Consider the following 22,866-nt stretch of genomic DNA (forward strand, 5'->3'; position numbering starts at 1 on the left):
CAGTCTTCAGTCTGCAAGCCGAAACGGCCCCTTCCACTGACCTGACTCCAGGCTCCTTATTTACCAGGCTGCTATATTTAAAGGAAGTCACACACAAGTTTGGGCCTCCAGAGTAGACTGTCCTCCTTTCTCCAGTATCCCTCCCCTTTCCAATCTCCCCACTTTTTGGGCACCACAGATTTGAAAAGTAGTCTTCTATAGAGAGCTGTCCTCGTTGGGTGGAGGAGTTTGGGATAGGAATGTGTGTGCTCATCGCTCACCAACCATCTTTGTCTCTCCTTTGAGTCTTACTAGTCTGGTGTGACAGGGAAAAGAGCCAGCAGAGGCTAGACCCTTATGAAACCAGAGCGCCCCCACCCCCCCAGTCTTGGCTTGTTTTGGTTTGCCAGTCCTCTACCTGCTTGCCCAACACCCTTAGCTTTCATGTTCCCTATCTGTGTGATCTTTTTAGGGATATGTTTTAATACAACATGCCCACCGTCCTTGGAACTAAAGCAGATGCATGGGGCTTTGTGCTTCAAACTCAAGGGACCATTTTGACAAACTCTCCTCTGTGATGGGCACTTTTTCCCCATGGAATCCTCCTCTTCCAGGTCATCTTCCCTCTGGATGTGCCCTATACCCTGCCTGGCCTTCAGGATTAGTGATGTGCCCATTTGGCAGGAAAATGGGGCTCCCTAATTGCTTAAGCTTGCCTGCACGAAATTCTTCTGGCCAGAGCAGTCCATACTAATAGTTCTTTCTACGTTATGGCCAAAGTGTCTTATTTAAAACTCTTGGTCTTCATTGGGCCTTTATAAACCTCTTCTGACGGTCTCAGATGTTCAGCCACAGACTGAAGTGGAATTTGCTTAGAAAATGCCACTGAGCTCAGGGTCTTGTCACTGCCCCTGTCCGAATCATTGGCGCCTCCAGGACCTATCATTTCTGTAGCCTCTTTGAATTATCACATTTTGTCACAGGATTTATATCCTTTCTCTTAGGGAGAGAGCCTCCCCTCCCCCAGAACACCCTGGTTTCCTGCAGGCCATCATTTCCATCTTATGGAAATCAGCTCCCAGTCCCAGCATATTAGCCAGGGAAGGGTGTCCAGGCTTAGGAAACAGGGATGTCTGGGTCTCAAGACTCCCCTAGCTCTGGGTCTTTTTCCAAATAGACTTCACTTTTTTATCCTCTGTATGTATGTGTTTCCCAATTTGTTTGCTTTTAGCAGTTCAGAGCATAAGATGAAGGCCTTAAAGATAACTTTGCCTCTCCCTTTCTAGGTATTTGTCTAGGAATCAGAGGCGTTACTCTTGTGAGTATCTTCTAACATCTGCCCTTCCTTCCTTTCTTTATAGACCTAGGGTTGTCAAACACAGGACTGCCCCCCCCGCCCCCCCAATCACCAGCACCTCCAGAACCCTTCCTTCTCTGCAAAGCAGTTGTGGCCTTTCTCAAACAAACAAAAACACTAGATGGGCTCCAGTTCCAGCAGTTGTAGCTAGTCAATCTCGTGGGTGGGCGTGATTCTAAGTAAGATTCTTAGCACCCTGTTGAGGCACCCACCAATCTGCATCTCAACCCAGAAAGGCTTTGAGATTTTTCCCCATTAACAATCTCCATCTGAACTCCCTCCCCTATTCTGCCAACCTGGAGGATTTCATCTGGGTGAGTTTCAGGTGCCTCCTCTCACATAGTTTATGCCCTTGAACCTAGGGATTCCCATGGCGCCTAGAAGGTGAGGAACTGGCCTCTGACCTTCCATATATCACATTAGCCGTGTCTTGAAGCCTTGCAGCTGTCCTCCTCAGTGCCAGGAGTGGCGGCTGGGAACCTCCTGGAGCTTGAGTGCTCTCCCACACAGCTGTCCTCAAGGACTCTGTCGCTGCCTTAGGAAACAACAGGGCAAGACCCCCACCCCCCCTTGCTGGGGGCTGACAGATCCTTTTCCTTTCCAGGCCCAGGGTGGGGGATGGGGAGTGGAGGGGACAGTGTCTCTTTTTTCACCCTCTTATCCGCCCTGCCCTCCACTCCCAGCAGTCCTGCAGAATCTCCTCACTGGATTTAGATATTAACAAAGACTTCTTGAGGCTGCCCCTGCCTTCAGCAAATACAAGGGGTGACAAATCTGCCACCTGTTTAAGAGAGAAAGGGAAATTTTTAGATCGACAAAAAGTAAAATTCCCAAGTTGTATTGCCGTGCTGTTTGGAGGCCGTAATAAAGGCAGAAAACTCTGCCCAAGGGTAGGTCACTATGGCAAGTAAGAAGAGGAAACAGATTCGAGAGACAACAAGTTCACAGACCCTGTGCAGCTTAATCAGGGAGAAAGATCTAGTGTGACTCCAGAGTTTCTGACTTTGTAGAGGCTGGGAAGTTACTGTGAAGGGATTGACTTTCAAATTAGCACAGGACCAGGCAAATTAGCACAACTTCTAGGCCTTAGGTTTCTTATTTAAAAAAATGAAATAGGCTAACACTGCCCACTTAAAACATGGCCACCATCTCGTGAGCATCTACTAATCATGGCTAAGATACACAGTGGTGCTGGGGGAGGAACTAGCTAGAAGGCTGGAGTGTGAAGCTCTGATCTAGTGACAGTGAGGGGCACGGGGCACAGGGAGGTATCTACAATGAGAGGTTCAGGAGGAATGTGGATGCCTTTGTCTGGAATTTGAAAGAAAGCTGAGGATTGAAGATGGAAATTTGGGAGGCCTCTGACCTCAAGAAGTAGTTAAAACTTTGAGCTGTGCATGAGAATTCCCAGGGAGTGTCCATAAGTGAGAGGGTAGGGGGCCAGGTGCCAGGCCCACAAATCTGTTTAAATTCCATGTGTTCCTTTAACAACATGCCCCTCTGTGGTCATTGTTTGGAGGTGAATGTGCATATCCCACTTAGGGTCTCCGGTTCAAAGATAGAATCTCATTGTTCACCATGATCCATCTGGCCGCAGTAAGATGTCATTGTCTATGATCTACCAAATCCCATGGGCTCCTTTCCTTCTGCAGTAAAAGTCTTTCAAAAATAAGACATTTCCGAGAGACTTCAAAAACAAACCTGGCACGTCTACAGTCTAAAGGACTCTCTTGTTGAAAACCAGGAAAGACTTCCCAGTGTCAGGGGTTGCCCGTTTCTTTCCCTCTCAAATCACTGGAAATAAAGTCAGCTTGAAGAATTAACTTAAGCAATAAAACCAGGAAGAGCTAGATGTGATGAACTGAAACTGGAAGAAATCCTTTTGTTCATTTCAGGGGTTTCAGGGAGTGCTCAGCAGGCAGCTAAGCTAGTTCATTAACTGAGGAGAAGCATGTTCTGAAGCAGGCGCCCAGAAAAAACATATTGTGTGGCAAAAATGGACTCTAGAAATCATACACTCTAGAGTCATAAAACTTTTGTTTTTGTTAATGAATGGCTTCCCTTCACCACACACAAAAAAATCATTCATTTAAAACAACTAGCAAATCTATTTGCCAGGAGAAGATTTCTTTGCTAGGAAAACTGTGATATTTCTGGCTACCCTGGAGCCATCGACCTTTAGAATTATTTGATTCTTATAGCGTCATTTTTACTACACACTTAAAAAAAAAGTTGACATTTGAAAACATTTTTCTCTGCTTTTGAAATCCAAATCCTAACTGAAGAGTCCGTAAGTGGCATCCTGTCCAACCGAGGTGTTTTTTTCTTGACTGTGTCTTTGCTGTGTTAAATTGTCCTACGTTGCACAGGATGGTGCCCCAGGCCAGGCCTGTTGAGGGTCTCCGTTGCATTGTTAGTAGGTACACGTCAGACATGCTGAGAGGGCAGGTGGGAGAGGCTGAAGGACTTGATCTCCTCCCTGCTAGGGCTCTCCTCTTTCACTAGTGCTTTTCCCCCCCCGAACAGCCCTGAGAATAAACTCCTGTGCGAGCCCTCAGAGGCCAAGGAGTATTGTTGAGTTCAGAAAGGAATTGCTTTCTTTTGGTGATAATTTGAATATTTTGACAATGAAGCTAAGCTACTCTACTGCCTGGTTTGCTTACCTCACGTTCAGCGAGCCCTTTCCTGGGAAGCAGAAGGGAGTCCAGCCTCTTTTCTGAATACATAAGTTGGTATTGTCCACTTGTGAGCTGGGCAGACGCAAAGAATCATCTAGAAGATTTCTTTTGCTTCAGTGTTTTAAAGCTCTTGAAAAAAAGGATACAAATGTTTAGGGACCACCTAATTAAACCACAATGGTAGATGTTGAGCATTTTGAGACAACAGGTGAACCATGCAGTTGATTTGTGAAGCTTTTGTACATGCAAAACAAAGAATAACTTCAAAACAGACTCCCCGGGTGATTCAAGTAACCTGGTCACCTCCAGTTTTATCCTGAACTTTGCTGGGTCATTTTTAAATGTTAGTTGTTTGACAAGGCCATATATATATATATATATATATATATATATATATATATATATATATATATATTTTTTTTTTTTTCATTTTCAACTTAAAACACTGTTCTTTTGCAAAATAAATGGTCATAGCCCCTTTTAAAAAAAAAATAAAATTAAAGCAAGCATCCAAGTGAATAAATCACTTAGGTGAGCTAATTGGCTTTGTTTCATAATAAATTTACTTTTGTACAATTTAAGAGAACCCGAGCGGCTTTCCCCCTAAGAGGATCTACTGGTTGGAATAGTCTTAGTTGGAAGAAGTCAGGTTTTATAATTAATTGGAGCAGAGAGACTGGTTTCCAAATGCTCATCAGGGTTGTGGTACAAAGCAGGTGGCAGACTTGGCTTCTGAGAATCTGGTAGAAACAAGTTCTTGGGGCCCCATTTTACCATTTCAGTCTGTGCTAGTTTGCCCTGTGGCCTAGGAATCTGTATTTCTAAAGGACTTCCCTGCTGATTCTCATGCACAGCCAGGTTTAATAATCATGGACTATTTCATTAGGAGGTACCCTGCAAATGTGATAAACCTATAAGTCTATATGAAGCTTTTGTTGAAAGTGTCAACTGGATATTGCTGACTTTCTTTCAATTCATAATTTGTTTCAGGTTCTGTTACTGCGTGGATTTGCATACCTGTTTTATGGTATTTTAATACTGTTGGTTTAAAAGAAATACCATTTCCTCTGAGTGCTGTTTTGAATATTTTATGTAAGCAATTTCAAGTATTCTTTGTTTTACTCGCAGAAAGCAGGGGAAAAACTTGAGCATGGTTCTAATCCAGTTGCAAGTAGGACAGAGGATATAATATAAGTAAAGATCACCCACCAAAATGCATGAAAAAGCAGTAGGAATTCTGTAGACCACCTCAGTGGGGTGTGTGTGTGTGTGCACTCATAAATGGAAGCTCAGGTTATAGTGTGATGGGGAGCGTGTTCTTCTAGCTTCATTCACTGAAGATGTGCAAGTCTCTTACAGGTTTGAATCTTCAGGCTTCTGAGAGAACTCCGTGGTTTGAATCTTCAGACTTCTGAGAGAACTCCGAGCCTGAGTTGTGGCTGATGTATCCTGTCACCCAGTAGGTATGCAAGTTTTAAATTTGTTTCTAGTTGGCCATGTTTATCAACAATTGTGTGGAAACATAGTGAACTAAGGACTGGCAAAGTGCTGGAAATTGTTTCTTTGGTTTACCGTGTGTATGACTTAGATGGGTGTTAGCCAGTGATGTCCCAAGGTGTCTGAAGACGGGATGATCAACACGCAGGCAGTGTCTTCCCAGGAGCTGAAGGGAACGGGGAGCAGGATGGCCCCAACTGAGGCTAAGCAAGCAGGGAAGGAAGAACTACTTGAGACCCTGCTGTAGGCTACTGGGAAGGAGCAGCAGGCATGGCCCTGTGGGAAATTAGGACTCATTGTGAGCAAGGTGCCCAGCCTCCTCTGGGCAGCCAGGAGCATCGGAAGGCACACAGCAGCCGCCTGGACAGGCTGGCGGGGAGGGACCACACATGTGGATTGCAGGGACAGCTACTTAGAGAGTTCACATTCCTCCTCCATTGAACTGCCTCCCATTGTAATGGTCTGTTAAACAAACAAAGGACCTAAAGCTGTGAATGGGGAGGAAAAAAACATAAGGTGAAAAGGAGGGAGGCTGTCTTGAGTGCTCCTCTCTTGAGGCTTGCTTTCCTGTCTCCCTAACATTCCTTTCCCCTTTCAGAGAAGCCAGGGTGGGAGCTTAGAAGAGTGACCTTGTTTCTATAGTGCAACTTCCAGTCCAAACGGAAACCCGTGGAATGTTTATCAGTTTAAAAAGAAAAGAAAATTAAAACAGATAATCTTAAAGGACTGGGGATAAATATTTGTAGACTTCAGATTTATTTCTAAGTGACCCGTGTGCCTGGCCCAAATAACTCAGTTACACACCCGGGAGGGGGCGGGTGGTCTGTGATGCTTGTCCTCTCTAGCGCAGTTGGTGGCTGAGCTGAGCTGTCCTAGCCTTTGTGGATTCCCAGTTTCCTGGAGAAGCCCACTTTGCTGTGGCCAGACCCTACCTGTCCAGCCCTCTCCCACCACTCCTGGTCCACACGCCCACAGCGCAGCCAGAACTAGCCTCCACTCCAGGCTATGGCCTCTGCTCATGTCCATGTTCTCTACACCCCCGCCCCCACCCCTGCCTGTGGTTCACTGCCCTGCTACACCCCTAGACTCAGCTCAAATAGCCATCAAAATTAAGTGAAGACATTCAGAATGGAAAAATAAAACCCATTATCTGTCATCCCATCCCCCAGACAGACCCATGTCTGCATTGTGTGCCCTTTTTCTGTTTTATTTAGAGATAATGCTGTCTTGGGATCAAAACGTGCACCAAGACCTGGGCATTCTTTCTAGAAAGTACAGACTAAAAGTTTCCTTTAAGCAATTTTGAACTCACAAATCTGACTTCCCCTTGTCTCTGTGACTGCTGTGCTTTTCTTAGCTTTTCTTCTTTCCTTAGGACAAACCTATATACCCACATGCTTCCTGAGAAGGAACCAGGCTTTTCTTTTCCCAGATGGTGGCCTTGCTAGGACAATAGGCCTACTGCTAATTAGAGTTCTGGTTCCTCCATGCCCTACACTCTAGAGTCCCAGGAAAAGAGAGCATGGCAGCCAGCTATAGAAGCAGATCCTAAGGGTCTAAAGGCCAGTCATCGAGGATTTATAGGGAGGGAGGAGGGGGATATATTTTCAGTTGTCACAAAGGAACAGTCCCCATCTCTGACTTTAATGATTAGAAAATCTGCTCCTAATACCAAAGGCTTTTGTCTGGATTTTGGGGCTCTCTGTCTACCCCCACCCACTCCAGACTACCTAGAGTCTCCATTAATAAATAGACGTCTTAAAACGGGACTGTGTGTCTGGGCTTGAGAGCCAGTCCTAGACTTAACACTTGCCTTCCTGGACGCACATGTCTCACTTGTAGACATTCGTCTATTTGTTTCGGAATATTCTATTTTAAATTCAATGTGGCGAGAGAGGAGGAATGTGAAATACTTAAGAGTCTGCAAAGATAGCTCTTTCCTCCCTTTGTCCCCGCGAGGGTGAGCCTGAATAGCCATTGGTAGCAGCCCTGTGGCGCCGTCTGGGAATCTGAGCTACCGGCCCCTGCTCCACTCTGCAGGAGAAGGAAGGGCATTCGGCCAGTGGCCGTGGGCCTGAGAGAGATGAAGTACTCTGTGCTGATGGATCCCCGGTCCCTGGAGTCCTTTCCTTCTGTGGTTTGGTTCCTTGGTCTTCTATAGCTCTTTGAGGCTCACATCCACTGGCGTGAGCCTTCCTTGTGGTTCCTCAGGGCTCCCTCCCATTCCGGTTTACACAGTAGTATTGGCATTCTCTACCTGCTACTGCTGCTTCTTCCCCCACCTCTGTATCCCCAGCAAGTCATGGCTAGGGTTGACTTTCAGCTTAGCTAATCTCTTCAATCTTTTGAACAGTGTGTAACAAAGAAGACCCGCTGTAAAAGGCCTGCCTTCTGCTAGTGGATTAGGCCACCAAAGGGGTTTTTAAGCTGTTAAAGTCTTGTTTGTATAATCACAGGACATAAGTTAAATTTAGGAACATCTTATGTCTAGTTTTTAAACCGAGATTCCATTTTCGTTTGTTTATTTGTATCACTGCTATCTCACCCAAAAGGAAGCTGGGGAATTTAGAGGCAGGGGCTGCTTCTGTCTTTGGAGCTCTGAGAGCTGCATGCCCCCACAGGCCTGCCTCCTGTTCTGCAGTACCCGGTAGATCTCCTGAGGGAGGATCAGTCTAGCTGTGATCTGCCTGTCCAAAAGAAAACAAAGACCTCCTCACCCCAGGGCCAGCCCACTTTACCAAACCACCCTGGAGAGGAGAGACACTGGTGATCAAGGTGGTTCACGTGAGCTTCCTGACAGGACCCGAGGCCCCCATGGAAGGAAGGCTCAGTTATTTATAGTTACCTGAATAAGCCACATGCAGAATGGCATTCACCTCCCCAAAGCCAGAGGGCAAGGGTGTGCCTTGCACTGACCTTTAGGGGAGGACCTCAGCCACTCCATGCTGTGGGTCTCCATGCCTGCCCAAGTTGCCCATGAGGCTTACACTCAGTGTGTAATTTTCCCTCTGGGACTCAGACTTACTTTCCATCTCTGCCATCCTCATCCCCTGATATCATCTTGATACCTTAAATCACATTCTGTCTTCTGGTATTTAGAAAGGCAATTGATTTTGTAATTTTGATTTTTATAATCAAACACCTTGTCAGACTTAATAATATTAATCTTGTGTGTGGATTCTCTGTGGTCTTTCATGTAGCCTTTCATTTGCAGATAATGAAAGATTTACTTCATCTTTCTGTTTTGCTTATTGCCTAATCACGTAATCCGCAGATTCTAGTACAACAGTGAGATAATTCAATGGAAGCAGCGATGGCAACTTTGTCATGTGGTAAAGATAGTAAATTGTCACACTAACTTAAGAAACCTCTCCTCCTTCCTGGCTCTTGGTTTAACTATACGTTTTTAGCCATCTTATCTGGGAATGATTTTACCGTTAGTCACCGGGTGATATTAGCTGAGTTATAAAGGTGGCTTCAGAGTTAATCACTAGCGAGCATTAGAAATAGGTCACATGGAAAAATAGCAGGTACCCTCAAAATCAGCCACCTGCCAGATGCAGGTACCTCAGAATCATGGCAGGTGTTAATTCAAATCTCTCCTCCATGGTCTGCCTTTCCCACTCCGAGCTGCCTGGTTCTGTTAGTCTGGTTTTGTGTTCATTTTCCTTTTCTCCTTTTTCCTTGGCACCTACTGATTTATAAGTAGAGAGCCATGGCAAAGCTGCTGGAAGCTTTGTAGACATAGTAGCAGGGCTTGTCAGGCAGCGCCAGTGAATCCCTGAGGAGCTCCCATTTGCCCTGGTCTTTAAGTAGAGTTTCAGGAAAAATGAGCTGTGTGCCTACATTCAATCCACCGTCTTTAGATGACTCACACTGTGAACAGAAGGTACCCGTCCTCTTAAAAATGTCTGGTTAGGGTATGGACTTGGTGTTCTAAAGTTGTGATAGAGTCTCCTCGACAGCTTTCTCAGTTTTCTCTCTGAATATTAGATAAACACTTTGGTGTCGCTTTTTTGCTTATTTTAAGCCTCCTTTCTAAGAAAATAGGAGCTTAGTCACTGGCTTAACAAAATTAAGTCCCTCAGGGTGACAGTTTGAAAGAATATAGGCAGCAAACCTGATTTCTCAGCAGGCTGTAGGGTGGCCCTCCTCAGAGCAGGGCAGCAGGACAGGGCAGTAAGGGCATTCCACCACCCAGCATAAACTGGGGCAAAACAGTGTCAGACAGACAGATGGAGGTGGAGATGTCCACTAGACTCCTGAGTGGACCCCACCATGTGGAAGAACTCATTCTTCTGTTTGGGAGTGACAGAAAAATAGGAGTTTGGCAGATGGACAAGGGATAGTGGGCATTCTAGAAGGAGAAATACAAGAGAGTGTGGCACTTGGAGGAAACAACAGGGAGACTGATTTGTTGCCTTGATATCCTTTGGGCCATTACTGGGGAAAGGTCTGCAGACATAGCAGGCTGACAGGCCCTGTGAGTCCAGCCTGAGTTCATCCTAGGCAAGCGCTGTCTTCCCAGTGACATGTCAGCTCAGGTGTCAGGATTTTAATGATAATATCTTAGTACTTTATTGAGGATATATGACCTTTAATAAAGACCTTTAAAGATGTTGACAGATAAACCTCTGTGATTTGAAGGCAGCTGGCCCTCTAGTCATAAGGTAGACTGCCTTACAGGACAGGATCTATATTTGAAATGAAATTTGTACAAGTTGTTTACTGCTTGAATTCCAGAAAAACAATATAGAACTTTTTTTTTTTCTTCCCACTTTTACCTGAAAGAATTCAAGCCCCAAATCTGTGGCCCATGGATTAGGAGATACTAATGACACTGGGAAGAGCCCAGTAGAATATTGATAGCACCAAGGATTTTCTCTTATTTCTCAATTGAGTCAATGCCCTTTAACCTGTTTGAATCTAGGACCGCTTAGAAAAATTTAAAAATGCTGTCGTTCTTCTCTCCATAAGAATCTCAGTATGCCATGTTTTCAATTCTGTATAGACCACCAGAGAGTTCCCAGGGGCCCTGCTGAGCTGTCATGGGCCCCACTTAAGACCCTGGTCTCATTCAAGGCTGGTAATCCAGTTATAGCCATCCTGGAAAGGACTGGTGAGGGCCCCAGTGTGATCTTCAAAGCAGTTAAGTGCCATGGGCACCTGTTTTGCTGATTAGACATGCAAACCAAGCTCTTCTGACATTGTACTGGCTCAGGAAAAACACCCAGCAAATTTCAGAATAGAATAAAAAATAAGCAGTCACAACTACCTAGAGATTCTGGGTCTCCTTCTGTTTGCTGATGATTCTGAATAGTTTTGGTTTTAATTTTTTGGTAGACTTGCTTCTCATGTGCTGATTTTGAGAAGGGTACCCTGATTGAAAGCTTCCTAGGACCAGTTAAGCAAAGGATTTCTACCTCTCTTATTCCATGACTGGCTGCTTCATTGTTTGTGAATATAATGAAAAAAAAAAAAAAACAACCTTGTCAGAGACCCTTTTAAAATCAGCCTTAATGTATATATTTGAAAACAGTCCCATGTCTTGGGAGTGTGAGGGAGACAGACATTTGGAGGAGAACCTTCTTATCTGGTAGACATAGTAATGAATGGAATGGAAACAAGGATTTAAAAGCACCCATCTTGGAAGGCCAAAAATGGAAATTCAGTTTCCTCTCAGAAATGGGCCTTGCATTGTGTCACTGGGGACAATGGAAATAGAAGCCAGAAGTCATGGTTTATTTTGAGAATGCTGTGAAACAGTTGTCCCCGTTAGACGATTGTGTTGTGCAGAAGTGGGGAAGTCCTGGAACTGCACTTGTGTTGACCCCCCCCCCTTCACCACTGTTTACCTCCAGCCCCCAGGGAACACAGTCTTTCCTGGCTGTTGCCATATATATATATGTTCTTATTCCAGTCTGATCCTCTCTCATCCCCAAAATAATCAGCATGAGCAGAACGAAGCAGATGGTACAAGCCTTCTTTGGCATCCTGGCAGATCTGTATCACTCACTGAGTATTTTTAGAATCAAGGGGACTGAAAATTGTGTCCTGAGATGTTTTGGGGGAAGACTTACTATCTTTCCATGGTGACAGGTGTTGAAATAGTACCGTATTTAAGATTCAAGTGCAGTATGTACGTCAAGTGACAGAACAGACCCACTCTCATCAGGACCTTCACTCTGTCACTTCTCTGTTAGGTTGCTGGTGGTCTGCCATTCAATACGAAGTAACCCTAAGTCTGTTTCAAGGACAGGGCCAAAAAGAGTATCGGGTTTCATCCAAAGATTGGAATCTTTAGTATACAGCCAACACCAATTGAGAACATGGCGATGAGAGATGTAGTATATAGCCACATGGTTTTTGGTTTTTTGGTTTTTTTTTTTTTTTTTTTTTAAGATAGCTGAGCTTTGATCCTGAGCCATAAAGAATTTATAGTCTGTGGGGAAAGACAATTTTTATAGAAGTTTGTGAATATATCATGAAAACAGTGCAAATATTTGTATTCTCAGGTCCATATTTATGAAATACACAATTATGGTAACTGGAATGTTATAACTATTTATGAAGTTGAGTTCATTCCTAAAGACTCCCTGAAGAAGTTAGAGAATGTTCACTATCATGGACTCCATTCAGGTCAGCATTTGAGGACCAGCCTTGTACTCTGTGGTGTTGTGTATATTAAACACAACCCTAAAACTTAACAAGATAAAGTCTTAGGAGAAAGACATTTATGAAACAAGTATGAAAAGTTTAGGTTAAAGTTGGAGGACTTGAGGCTGGAGGAAATGAGCCTCAAGCTTAGACAAAGCATGGCCATGTTGCTCTCTGATTATACCTGCCATCTTCAAAGGCCAAATTATTTAAACAGACAGACACAGCTAGTGGCTGCTGTGTGGGACACTAGTCTTGTTTCACAGCAGCATATTTTGAATGTTCAGTAGCCATGATAATATAACATTCTCGTCATCACCAAAGTTCTGTTGGCTACACTGGTCATCTCATAAAACAAAACTTGGGGAGAATTAATTTACTGAGATAAATAGAAAAAAAAAAGTGTATATGACTGGAATTGTAAGCAGGTGAGACAAATACAAAATCTTCCCTACCAAACCAGTTCCTCTGAAGTGATGAGGGCTGTTTTGAGTTTAGCTGTAAAGGGAAGGAAGGAAAGTTATATTTCAAACTTCATAATCAGTGTATGTTTTAGTCTTTTAAAAACAGACTTGAGAAGAAGAAAAGAGCAATCCCAAGTGAAGGGAGTGTTTTAAAGCTGGTCAAGTATTATGGCCAGGCCTAGGCTGGCTGTGAAGTAGGATGGGATCCTAAGACCTGGCAGCACAGGCTCCATGAGTGAGATGGAATTCCTGGAAGGAATTGGTAGCCAGGGTTATTGAGGATGCCTCAAGGTGAGGCCTCAGGAAGGAGATGGAAAACTGGAAGGGAATGAGGGGTTGGACAGGACTTTGGGTCATCTGCCTTAGACACATTTTCACAAATGATGGTCCAATGATAGAGAAAGAAGGGTCTGGAGTTTGGTGATTCTGGCTGAGTGAGAGGGGTGTTAATGACCTGGGTTTTAGATAGGTTGAACTAAAGGTAGGCTACCCCCAGCTACCTGAGGAATAAGGAAATGTCCCCATAAACAAAAGGGTAAGAGGCAGAAAGGACACTTTTCCAGAGGACAGTGCCTATAAATGTGGCCTGAACGTCCTTGCGAGCTATCAGTTCTATTTGCACGGGGCTGTTCCATCTCCCCTCGCCGCGTCAGCTTTAACCCACGGTTTGTTTCCTCAGTCCTTGTGCATAGTTATCTCACAAGCAAATTAACTTAGATGTATACAAATGACTTCTCCTCCTCCTCTGGAAGTTTGGACAGGTGTCATAAACGACTTGCGTTATACTAAAACAGGTGAAGAGAAAAAGCCAGTGGTTTGAATAAGGGGTGATTTTTGTGTGTGGACCAGTAGAGCACTCCAATGAGGGCAGGGAGGTTTTTTCTTTTTCTTTGGCTGGTCTGCTGAGCCTCACTGACCAGAATTTTCCAAGTAGATGATGCTGAGTCTGTCACAGAGTGCTTCCTCGGCCCTCTGAGAGCTGGCCAGTGATGCCTTGCCACTCGGGAGGAGCAGATGAGTGGGTCTCTATGCAGAAGGGCCTCTCAAAGCACAGGGCAGGTGGAGAATCGTGCCCACTAGAGCCATGTGAAGGAACGTGCTGGCCATGGGTAGTCGGCTCTGAAGTGTTAGGGAGGGAAAGTGTGGTTTTCAAGTGGCTGATGTGAGAAATCCATTCCTCTTATCTCCACAGGCTGTCAGATGATGCAGACCCCCTTCCTGTGCCTGGATCTCTTCTGTGCCTCAGACTTTCTCGCTTGGGCTCAAGGCTGCATGTGAAGTGGGACTTGGGAAAGGAGAGGACAGAACTAGTGGCTGCTGCTGCTGTCTCTGCCCTGCACCTTCCTTCCCTGTGTGCCTCAGTGGCACACCGTTTGATTGGCCTATCTGAAAAGGAAGGTGTGAGAAGCAAAGCCCATGGCCGCATTCCCCTGCCAAATATGTGGCAAAACGTTCCTCACTCTGGAGAAGTTCACTGTTCACAGTTATTCCCACACCAGGGAGCGCCCATTCAAGTGTTTGCAGACCGACTGTGGCAAAGCCTTCGTTTCCAGATATAAATTGATGAGGTGAGAGGCTTTAGAAAGGTATGTGCTTTTACCCGGGCCTTTAAGTGGCTCTGGAGCCTTCAGTCCACTCAAAGTAACAGGATACAGGATCTGAATCTATATTTTAGCCTTTTAGGGAGTCTTCAAAGCTGTCTCTCCAATGATTACTGCGCTTTTCTGCATCCCTTTTGCTTTGCCATGTTGGTTAATTCCTTCAGCAGACATTTCTTGTACCCACAGGGTAGCAGGCCTAAGAGCAGAAAGGTGAGAAGGGGGTGGGGTAGGCATGCAGAACTATTAAATGCAGTGGTGCTTTGACAGCTGTGCAGGTGGAGGCTGCTCAGGAGGGACAGTCCTCCTCTGAGATCTACAGCATGAGGAGAAAAAAAAAAAAAAAGCTCTAATCCTTGGCCTTCAGGTGCCATGCACAGAGGGTAACCCTGGAGGAGGAGAGGGTGAGACCAAGCACATCAGTGAGAAGGAAACAGGTGCCCCAGGTCTCACCCACTATCTGGAAGGGCTCCTTTTTATTAATTAGAGCATTAGAAAGATGACTTTGACAGTAATGTGGAGAAGAGGCTGATTGGAAACCTGTCACGAGAGTCTGTATACAAAATGGGAGGGCTTGCCAGGTCCCAAGAGTGACAGGAAGAGGAAAGGCCCATGAGTGTGAACTTTTGGAGTGGTTTGTCACCTTGGGTGGAAAAAGCACTCAAACATGTAAAGTTCAACTGGTCCTACAGATGCCAAGCATGTACATTGAATCAGATGTGCACAGGCCTCTGTGATATACCAAAGGGTAAAAAACCACTATTGTAGATTCATCTTCTTTAAAAATACATTTAATCTGGATGATTTTGAGTGTTTGTTAGGTGCTTACTTCTATGAGGGAAATGAAAGATATAGCTTCTGCCTCCAAGGGATTTTTTTTTAAATAGAAACAGGTTTTATTCCATCATAGACAAGACAAAATGTACAGTCAGACACTGGTCTGAGGGACAAGACTGTAGTCGGCATGGTGTCTACAGTGCCCAAGAGCCACGTGCACAGAACTCTATGAATGTGGCACTTCTTTTGATGCATGGTTAAGAGAGATGTGCCACTCACCTCTAATCTTCTTGAAATGATCTTTAAAGCTTCACCTTTGCACTTAGATGACTGCTTACATCTAAGTGCAGAGTTTAGAGAATTGGCACAGACTACATTATCATTTCAATCTCAGAGTGCCCTGGGGGAAGGTAGATATGAATTTTGCTGGTGGCCCTTGATACCGCTGTTACAGATGATATAACCTAAGTGTGTAAAAGCTTAGGTATTTTATACCTCAGAGGTATAATTTAATCTGGATGTGCACAGGCCACCCACTAGTGCTAAGAAATAGCAGAATGGCGGGTGCACTGATTCTGTCGCAGTGGCTCCCTGGTTTGCATGGAGCTTGTTAGTGTGCACAGCAAACGTCTCCATTCCAAACACTGAAGGCAGCCTGGGCTGCAGCCTGGCCCACAAGGTACCCTAACTTTGAGTAAAGACTGAGATAAATGCCTGGGAAACAAAGTGGAACTTGCAGATTATTGGAATGAGTAGAATTAGTTGGGATTACTGTGGTCAACCACACTCAAATATTAAGCAATATTTAGGAGGCAGTAGTTCAAGGGAAATGTTCAGTTAAGGGCATAAAGTTGGCAGAAAGAAGCTGTATACTTTATGCAAAAACCACTGCCCCCAGCCTCAACATTTCCTGCCTCTGGCCTACAAGCGTTCTCATAAAAAACCCAAGTGGTGAGATGGCATGATTCTTTCTTTAGGTCTGTCTTTAAAAAGAGATGATAGGGCAGCATTCCATCCTATTTCCCAACAGTTGCAACAGAAGTTTCATTTTATAAGATTGAAGGGAAAAAACACAAACAAACTGACTTGTTAAACCAGAAAGGAGAACATAGGTCCCAATAGCAAACAATGGAATCAGTTGGGTGGAGGTTGGCAAAGAGCAAGAAAAGATGGCAGGGCAGTCTCAATCACCCATGAAGACTTATAAGAGCATTGGCATGATCCAGTTGACACCCAAGATGGTAGCATTTGGTGCTGACTATAGGATACCCTAAAACTGGTCATTTCAGAGGTTTGGGGGTAAGGAGAGAAGTTGAAGGTGGGTACCAAGTTGTGGAAGTCATTTGCATTGGTTAATGTTCTAGATTGGGACTGTTGCATGAGGAAGTAAAGGGAAGAACTGGACACCAGGCAAAGGATGGTCATCAATCTCTAAGGGATGGGAACTGATGAAAGGTGGTAATATTGCTTAAGTACTAATGCCAACCTGTGCTCCATTCCTACAAGAGTAGGCAGGAAATGCCAGGTCCAGCCTTATCAACTTGGTACTGATCTGCTCATGAGTGATAGGTGAAATCAAACCAAATTAAAATGTTCCACAAAGAAATGGGAGAAGAGCAACACTGGAAGACCTAGCCAGACCTCTGGGGTCCTGTTCATAAGCCAGCTCCCCCTTCATTATCAATTCCTGTGATATATCTTGTAGAACAGCATGGCTGTTTGCTCCCTGACATGCTCTAAAAGCCTTTCTTCAGCCTATGAATTTATACATCTAGAACATGGAGACACTGGCATATTTCAGATCTCTCAAATGCCTACTGTATTGGTTCTTGTCTCTGAGTGTTGTTCCCATCTTACAGTATCTGCCACATTAGGCATGCTAAGCTGTGTGCTGTGGAGGAAAGAGACGGAACCAGCTTTTCTTGCTGCACATAGCAGGCTATTTTTTTTTTTTAAGTGAGAGAGGAAGGTTTTGCTTTGATTCAGACCAGCCTTATCATTTTTGAACTGGCTTCCAGTTTGCCTCATAGTGGGACCACTATCACTGTCTGCCAAAGCACTGCTGTTGTAGAACACTTTCCTGTTCCAACTCTAGGACTGGGCAAGACAGGGTTGGTTGTTGGGTAGAAGATATAATTAAGTACACTTTTAACTTATTCTGTCTTCAAGAGATCTTTTCTTGGTAGAATGCGTTGTTAGAAGTTCTTCTGTATCCAGAGTCACTAGTTCGAAGGATTCAATTTGCATTTAAATTGTTAGTAAAACAAATTAAGCCTCTAAAGAGAAGTGCACTCACTTTTACTGCACTCACCAGTGCACTAAAGAAGATAACTGTCATAAAGGACACAAAGTAACCTGTGTGCTACCTGCGACCTACAAGTTGTAATGAAAGATTGTATTTTATAAGAAATACAAACACATAGACCTTAGATTTTTAGTTATTAAAAAGAATCTTTTTAAAATTCAAGGATGGCAGAGATCTTAAAAACTGGCTTCAGCTTAACACTTTCTCTGAGGCCAAAGATAGACATTTCAAAAGGTTCCTTTTTTTCTCTCAGTTGATACAGACCATGCACGAATTGTATTAGGAACAATGATCTAAAACTGGGAAAGTGGGTCACTTTCGAAAATTTCAATTTACAAAAAATGTCAAGTGTCCCTTGAACCCCCTCCTGAAAAACTATTTTTCATGATCACATATTTTTAAATACTTGCATACAGATTTCTAAACAAATACATTAAGAAAATATGTTCCTAAAAAAATATTCCTGATAGATGTGAAAGTTGCATTATATCTTTAATAGTTCGTGATTTTTTTTACAACGAAATTTTATGTATTTGGAAAATACAGGAAAAATTAATTCAAATAAAAATGCCAAAATCTAGATTAAATCTATTACCATTTTGATACAATATTGTTTCTAGACCTTTCTTATAAAGTAATTCTTGTGTAATGTTCCCTTCTGCTCCTAGGCATATGGCCACTCACTCGCCACAGAAATCTCACCAGTGCACTCATTGTGAGAAGACGTTCAACCGGAAAGACCACCTGAAGAACCACCTCCAGACCCACGACCCCAACAAGATGGCCTATGTGTGCGAAGAGTGTGGGAAGAAGTACCACACCATGCTGGGCTACAAGAGGCACATGGCCCTGCATTCAGCCAGCAGCGGGGACCTCACCTGTGGGGTCTGCGCTCTGGAGCTGGGGAGCACCGAGGCACTGCTTGACCACCTCAAAGCCCATGCAGAAGAAAAGCCCCCGCCTGTACCCAAGGAGAAGAAGCACCAGTGCGACCATTGTGAGAGATGCTTCTACACCCGGAAGGATGTGCGACGCCACCTGGTGGTCCACACAGGATGCAAGGACTTCCTGTGCCAGTTCTGCGCCCAGAGATTTGGGCGCAAGGATCACCTCACCCGTCATACCAAGAAGACACACTCGCAGGAGCTCATGAGAGAGAGTATGCAGGCCGGGGGAGACCTTCTGAGCAACTTCCCCACTATGGAGCCTTCATTCCAAGTGAAGGCTGCTCCCATGTCTCCTTTCCCGATAGGAGTTCCTGCCCAGGATGGGCTTGTAGGTAGCTTGCCACCTGAGGTTCACAGCCTCACCCTTGGGCCTCCAGAACAGGCCATCCAGCCTATGCCACCACCACTGCCAGAGCCCATTGTCTCTCTGCACCCCATGGTAGCACCAAGCTCTCCTCCTGAAGTCTTTCAGATTCCTAAGTTCACCACCAGTGCTACCTCATACCCTATACTTCCTAGCCTGCCTTTCAAAGCAGATGCTAAGGGGTTTTACAACATCACTTTCTTTGAGGACTTGCCTATGCAAGAACCTCAGCCACCTCACAGGTTCAACCTTGGTTTTGAGCTGGCTAACGGAGAGCTCCTTCCCGGGGAGCTGGTGGCAGATGCTGTGAATCTAACAATCCCTGCCGCTCTCGACATATCCTCCCTGTTGAGTTTCTGGCAGTTTGTTCCTCCTGCTCCCCCAAATGTCTTTGGAGATAGCACTATCACTCTGGGGCCTATGGAACCTCTGCCCCATACATTTGCCTATCTGGAGCAGCAGCAGCCACCACCGCTGCCGCCGCCACCACCACCCCCACCACCACCACCGCCCCCACCGCCCCCACCACCACCACAGCCACAGCCACCACAGCAGCAGATACATCTGCTTCAGGGGCAGCCACAGATACAGCTGTTTCAGGGGCAGCCGCAGATACAGCTGTTTCAGGGGCAGCCGCAGATACAGCTGTTTCAGGGGCAGCCGCAGATACACCTGCCACTGGTGCAGCCGCAGATACAGCTGCCACAGGCACCGCCTCAGATACAGCTGCCACAGGGGCAGCCGCAGATACAGCTGCCACAGCCGCAGCCGCAGATACAGCTGCCACAGGCGCAGCCGCAGATACAGCTGCCACAGGGGCAGCCGCAGATACAGCTGCCACAGGCGCAGCCGCAGATACAGCTGCCACAGGGGCAGCCTCAGATACAGCTGCCACAGGCGCAGCCGCAGATACAGCTGCCACAGGGGCAGCCGCAGATACAGCTGCCACAGGCGCAGCAGCAGATACAGCTGCCGCAGCTGCAGGAACAGCAGCTGCAGGAAGTGCAGCTCCAGCAGGGGCAGCTGCAGGAGGTGCAGCTGCATGAGATACAGCTGCAGGAGGCGCAGCTGCAGGAGATGCAGATGCAGGAGGGGGAGATGCAGGAGGGGGAGATGCAGGAGGGGGAGATGCAGGAGGAAGAGCTGCAGGAGGAGCAGCTGGAGGAGGGGCAGCCACCAGAAGCCCCAGTGGCTGTGGGCACCGTGAATCTGGGCCAGCTCCCCCTGCCCCCGATTCCCCCTGTCTTTACAAATGGCACCACCACTGCCATCCTGCCTCATTTCCATCATGCCTTCAGATAAATAGTCTTTAAAAGCAATTTTTTCTGATTGTGGAAGATGTTTTAAGAAGCATTTTAAACATCAGTTATGATACAAGGAAAGATGTAGAAAACAGGAATGGGAGTATGGCGTATTCAGTGATGACTTGTCTTAAGAGAATTCTCGAATTGCATGTATTGTGCCAATCTGTTCTGAGTATTCATGCTTTGTACCAAATTTAACGAGTGCGTGTTCTTTAATCAAACTGCAAATATTGTCATAACCAACATCGAAAATGACAGCTGCTATATATAAGTGTTTGTTATATTGAGTTTAATTGTAAGCCATGATCATCATGTTAACTAAATAACTTTTTATGTGGCACTGCCTAGTATGGAAAGGCTTGGACTTCTCCAAGTTGGGAGAACAACTTTTTTTTTCTTTTTCTTTTTTAATAAGAATATAACCTTTATATGTATGCTATATTACAACTAAGCTGTGTATCTCTCTGTTCAGGGATTTTTCTACCTTTAGGGTTGAACGTAGTTTAGTTACTATTACCATAGCCAACCTGTAGTTTTAGAGAAAGAAAATCCCTGTAGAACAATAGGTTCCTCCATTTTTAAGCATTTTAAATGTAGTTTGAATATTTTCCATATGATGCTGCAATGTGAGTTATCACTTCATTTATCTTAAAGACAAAACTGGTTGTCAGTTACATCTGCCTGAAAAAAAAAATCACTGTGTAACCAGGTTAAGTGGTAAAATAATCCAGGCGTCAGACAAAGACATTGTGCTGACTATAATATCGATTATATTTTTAACAGGAATTTAAAAATATTACTGGAATTTATATATTAAACGAGTTTTCTTTGCCTAGCTTAAACTACTATTCAAGCTGCTTAAGTTCCTAAGTATTGTTTTTAATCACCAATAGATAAGTGCATTTGTAATTCATCAGTTTAAGCCATTATTAGCATTTACTCAAAGAGGATTACATTTTACAATGTAATTGTACCTGTAATCTCTGTCTCTGAAATCTCTTTCTCTTGAGGATTACATTTTACAATGTAACTGTACCTGTAATCTCTGTCTCTGAAATCTCTTTCTCTTGAATATGGTATCTTATGAGTTTTTGACATGTAAACTGTAACCTTTTAAAAACCTTTGTATTTTGTTTAGAGGTTTTCTTTTCCATAAACATGTATCTTACATATAATAAACTTTACATATCTTGCAATACGGCTTGATTAATTTTCACATAGCTACACCTGCGTCAACATTAAACACTCTGATCAAAATAGACAATGTTCTAACTCCCTAGTGCCCCCTCCTGGTCATTACTTCCCCCACAGAAAATAAACTATCGTTCTTGGTCTGCATCTGTTAGAAACTTGACCTTTTGAATAAAATCAGTTATTTCTGATGTATAGGTCAGAATACTACCTACTAGAGTTTAATCCACTCTGGCTACTATTATCCATTTTATAACAGCATTTACCATTAATTTCTAATACAAATTAGAAATTTACTTATTCCTTACAAGGATTTCTTTAGAAAGTATTATGCCCCTTAAATCTGACAGACTAGTTTGGGAGGGCAGAGAAAGGGGAGTGTTGTATTTGCACATCCCAGGATTACAATAAGTGAGAGAAACTCTGGCCATGACAAAGGGCAAAGGCTAGGCTGAAGCATGTAGAATTAATATAGAGGAACTTAAACTATGGGATCCAGATGGGCTTTCTTGTTTTTCCAGCACCAGGGACAGAACCAATAGCTTCACAAGAGCTAGGAAAGCATTCTACCACTGAGCTTCACCACTAAGCCCCAAACTAAGGTCCTTAAACTATAGTGGAGCCAGAGGGAAGGAAACAAGGCAAAATGAGATATAGGGTCCTCACTGGAAGGAATCCAGTGCCCATGCTCTAGACGTCCAAGTCAGTTCCCACATACCATCCTTCCTCTTGGCAGGAAGCATCCCTCCAGAACAAGGGATTGTGGGAGTTTTATCTCACCTCATCTTAAGACCTCCCAAAATCTGTTTATAGAAACGTCCACAAATACTTTTACATGGCTTAATATAGTCTTTGGTCAGTTCTGGAATGCACACCTGATGTTCCTCAACATAAATCAATGGTATTTGGTCCCCAAAATTCAGGTCATGAGAGCTTCCGATGTTTTTGCTATACTATTATGGGGGCAACTTGGGAATCTCTTGCTGAAATTTAGGAAAGAAACTTCACTGAATCTTCCCTATTAAAGTTCCCAATGAAGAAAAGCAAAGTTGTTGAGCTAAAAAGTATGAGACTAAATATAAATGGCTCTTCAAAAAAAGAAAAAGAAAAAAAAAAACCTGATGCTTAAGACAGCAAAGAGGAGGAAGAACTGGCTCACCTTCTCCCAGCAGTTGTGTAAAGCCACAGCAAAGAAGGGAACTGGCTCTGATTTGGCCCTGGTAAATGGGATGGGGCCTTTGGTATTCTTCCACAGGGTGGAAAGTTTTCTGCGAACTTTCCCCCTGTGAGTTTTCCCCTAAATATGGTCCGTGTGAGATCTTATGAACAATTCTACATTATATAGGAAGGAACATTTAAAGTAGAAATCATTACTAATGGTAATATTAAGTGTAAATATTAAAGCTGGGTGAGGACAGATTTTATGTAGAAAAGATGCTGGTTAAAACGCAGTATTCCTAGTAAATAAATAACACTAGTACTCCAAAGACTACGTCACAAAAAGTTTCAACTTCCAAAGCAACACTATTAAATGCCTAAGAAATATTTGATAAAAAAAAAAAAACTTCAAGTGAATCTTAAACAGTATCATACAGGTTGATGTGTTTAATGATTTTGTTTTGAAAATTGTGAAGGGAGTAAATAAAGAGGAAAGTCGAAGCTAGTGTTACTTATCCTAAGAGATGCCTCTAGAAGATGGGCATTGACTGTCCTTCCCGTTAGGTGGCATTCCTGGGTACATGACCATC

At 44.2% G+C, this 22,866-nt stretch overlaps 1 protein-coding gene across 2 annotated transcripts in view; it reads left to right on the forward strand.

Annotated features, from left to right (window-relative positions):
- Positions 1 to 21,075, forward strand: part of Plagl1 (PLAG1 like zinc finger 1) — a 50,909-nt gene extending 29,834 nt beyond the window's left edge. The window contains exons 5-9 of one of the 2 annotated variants that reach the window (XM_077801792.1): positions 1,266 to 1,297; positions 5,005 to 5,106; positions 5,374 to 5,477; positions 13,825 to 14,200; positions 17,981 to 21,075. In XM_077801792.1, the coding sequence (XP_077657918.1) occupies positions 14,049 to 14,200; positions 17,981 to 19,925 (2,097 nt within the window). In that variant the 5' untranslated portion in view covers positions 1,266 to 1,297; positions 5,005 to 5,106; positions 5,374 to 5,477; positions 13,825 to 14,048 and the 3' untranslated portion in view covers positions 19,926 to 21,075. The remainder of the gene's footprint in view (positions 1 to 1,265; positions 1,298 to 5,004; positions 5,107 to 5,373; positions 5,478 to 13,824; positions 14,201 to 17,980) is intronic. The other variant, XM_077801793.1, reaches the window with a different exon arrangement.
- The last annotated feature ends 1,791 nt before the right edge of the window (positions 21,076 to 22,866 follow it).

Source organism: Urocitellus parryii, chromosome 8 (assembly GCF_045843805.1).
Source record: "Urocitellus parryii isolate mUroPar1 chromosome 8, mUroPar1.hap1, whole genome shotgun sequence".
NCBI lineage: Eukaryota > Metazoa > Chordata > Mammalia > Rodentia > Sciuridae > Urocitellus > Urocitellus parryii.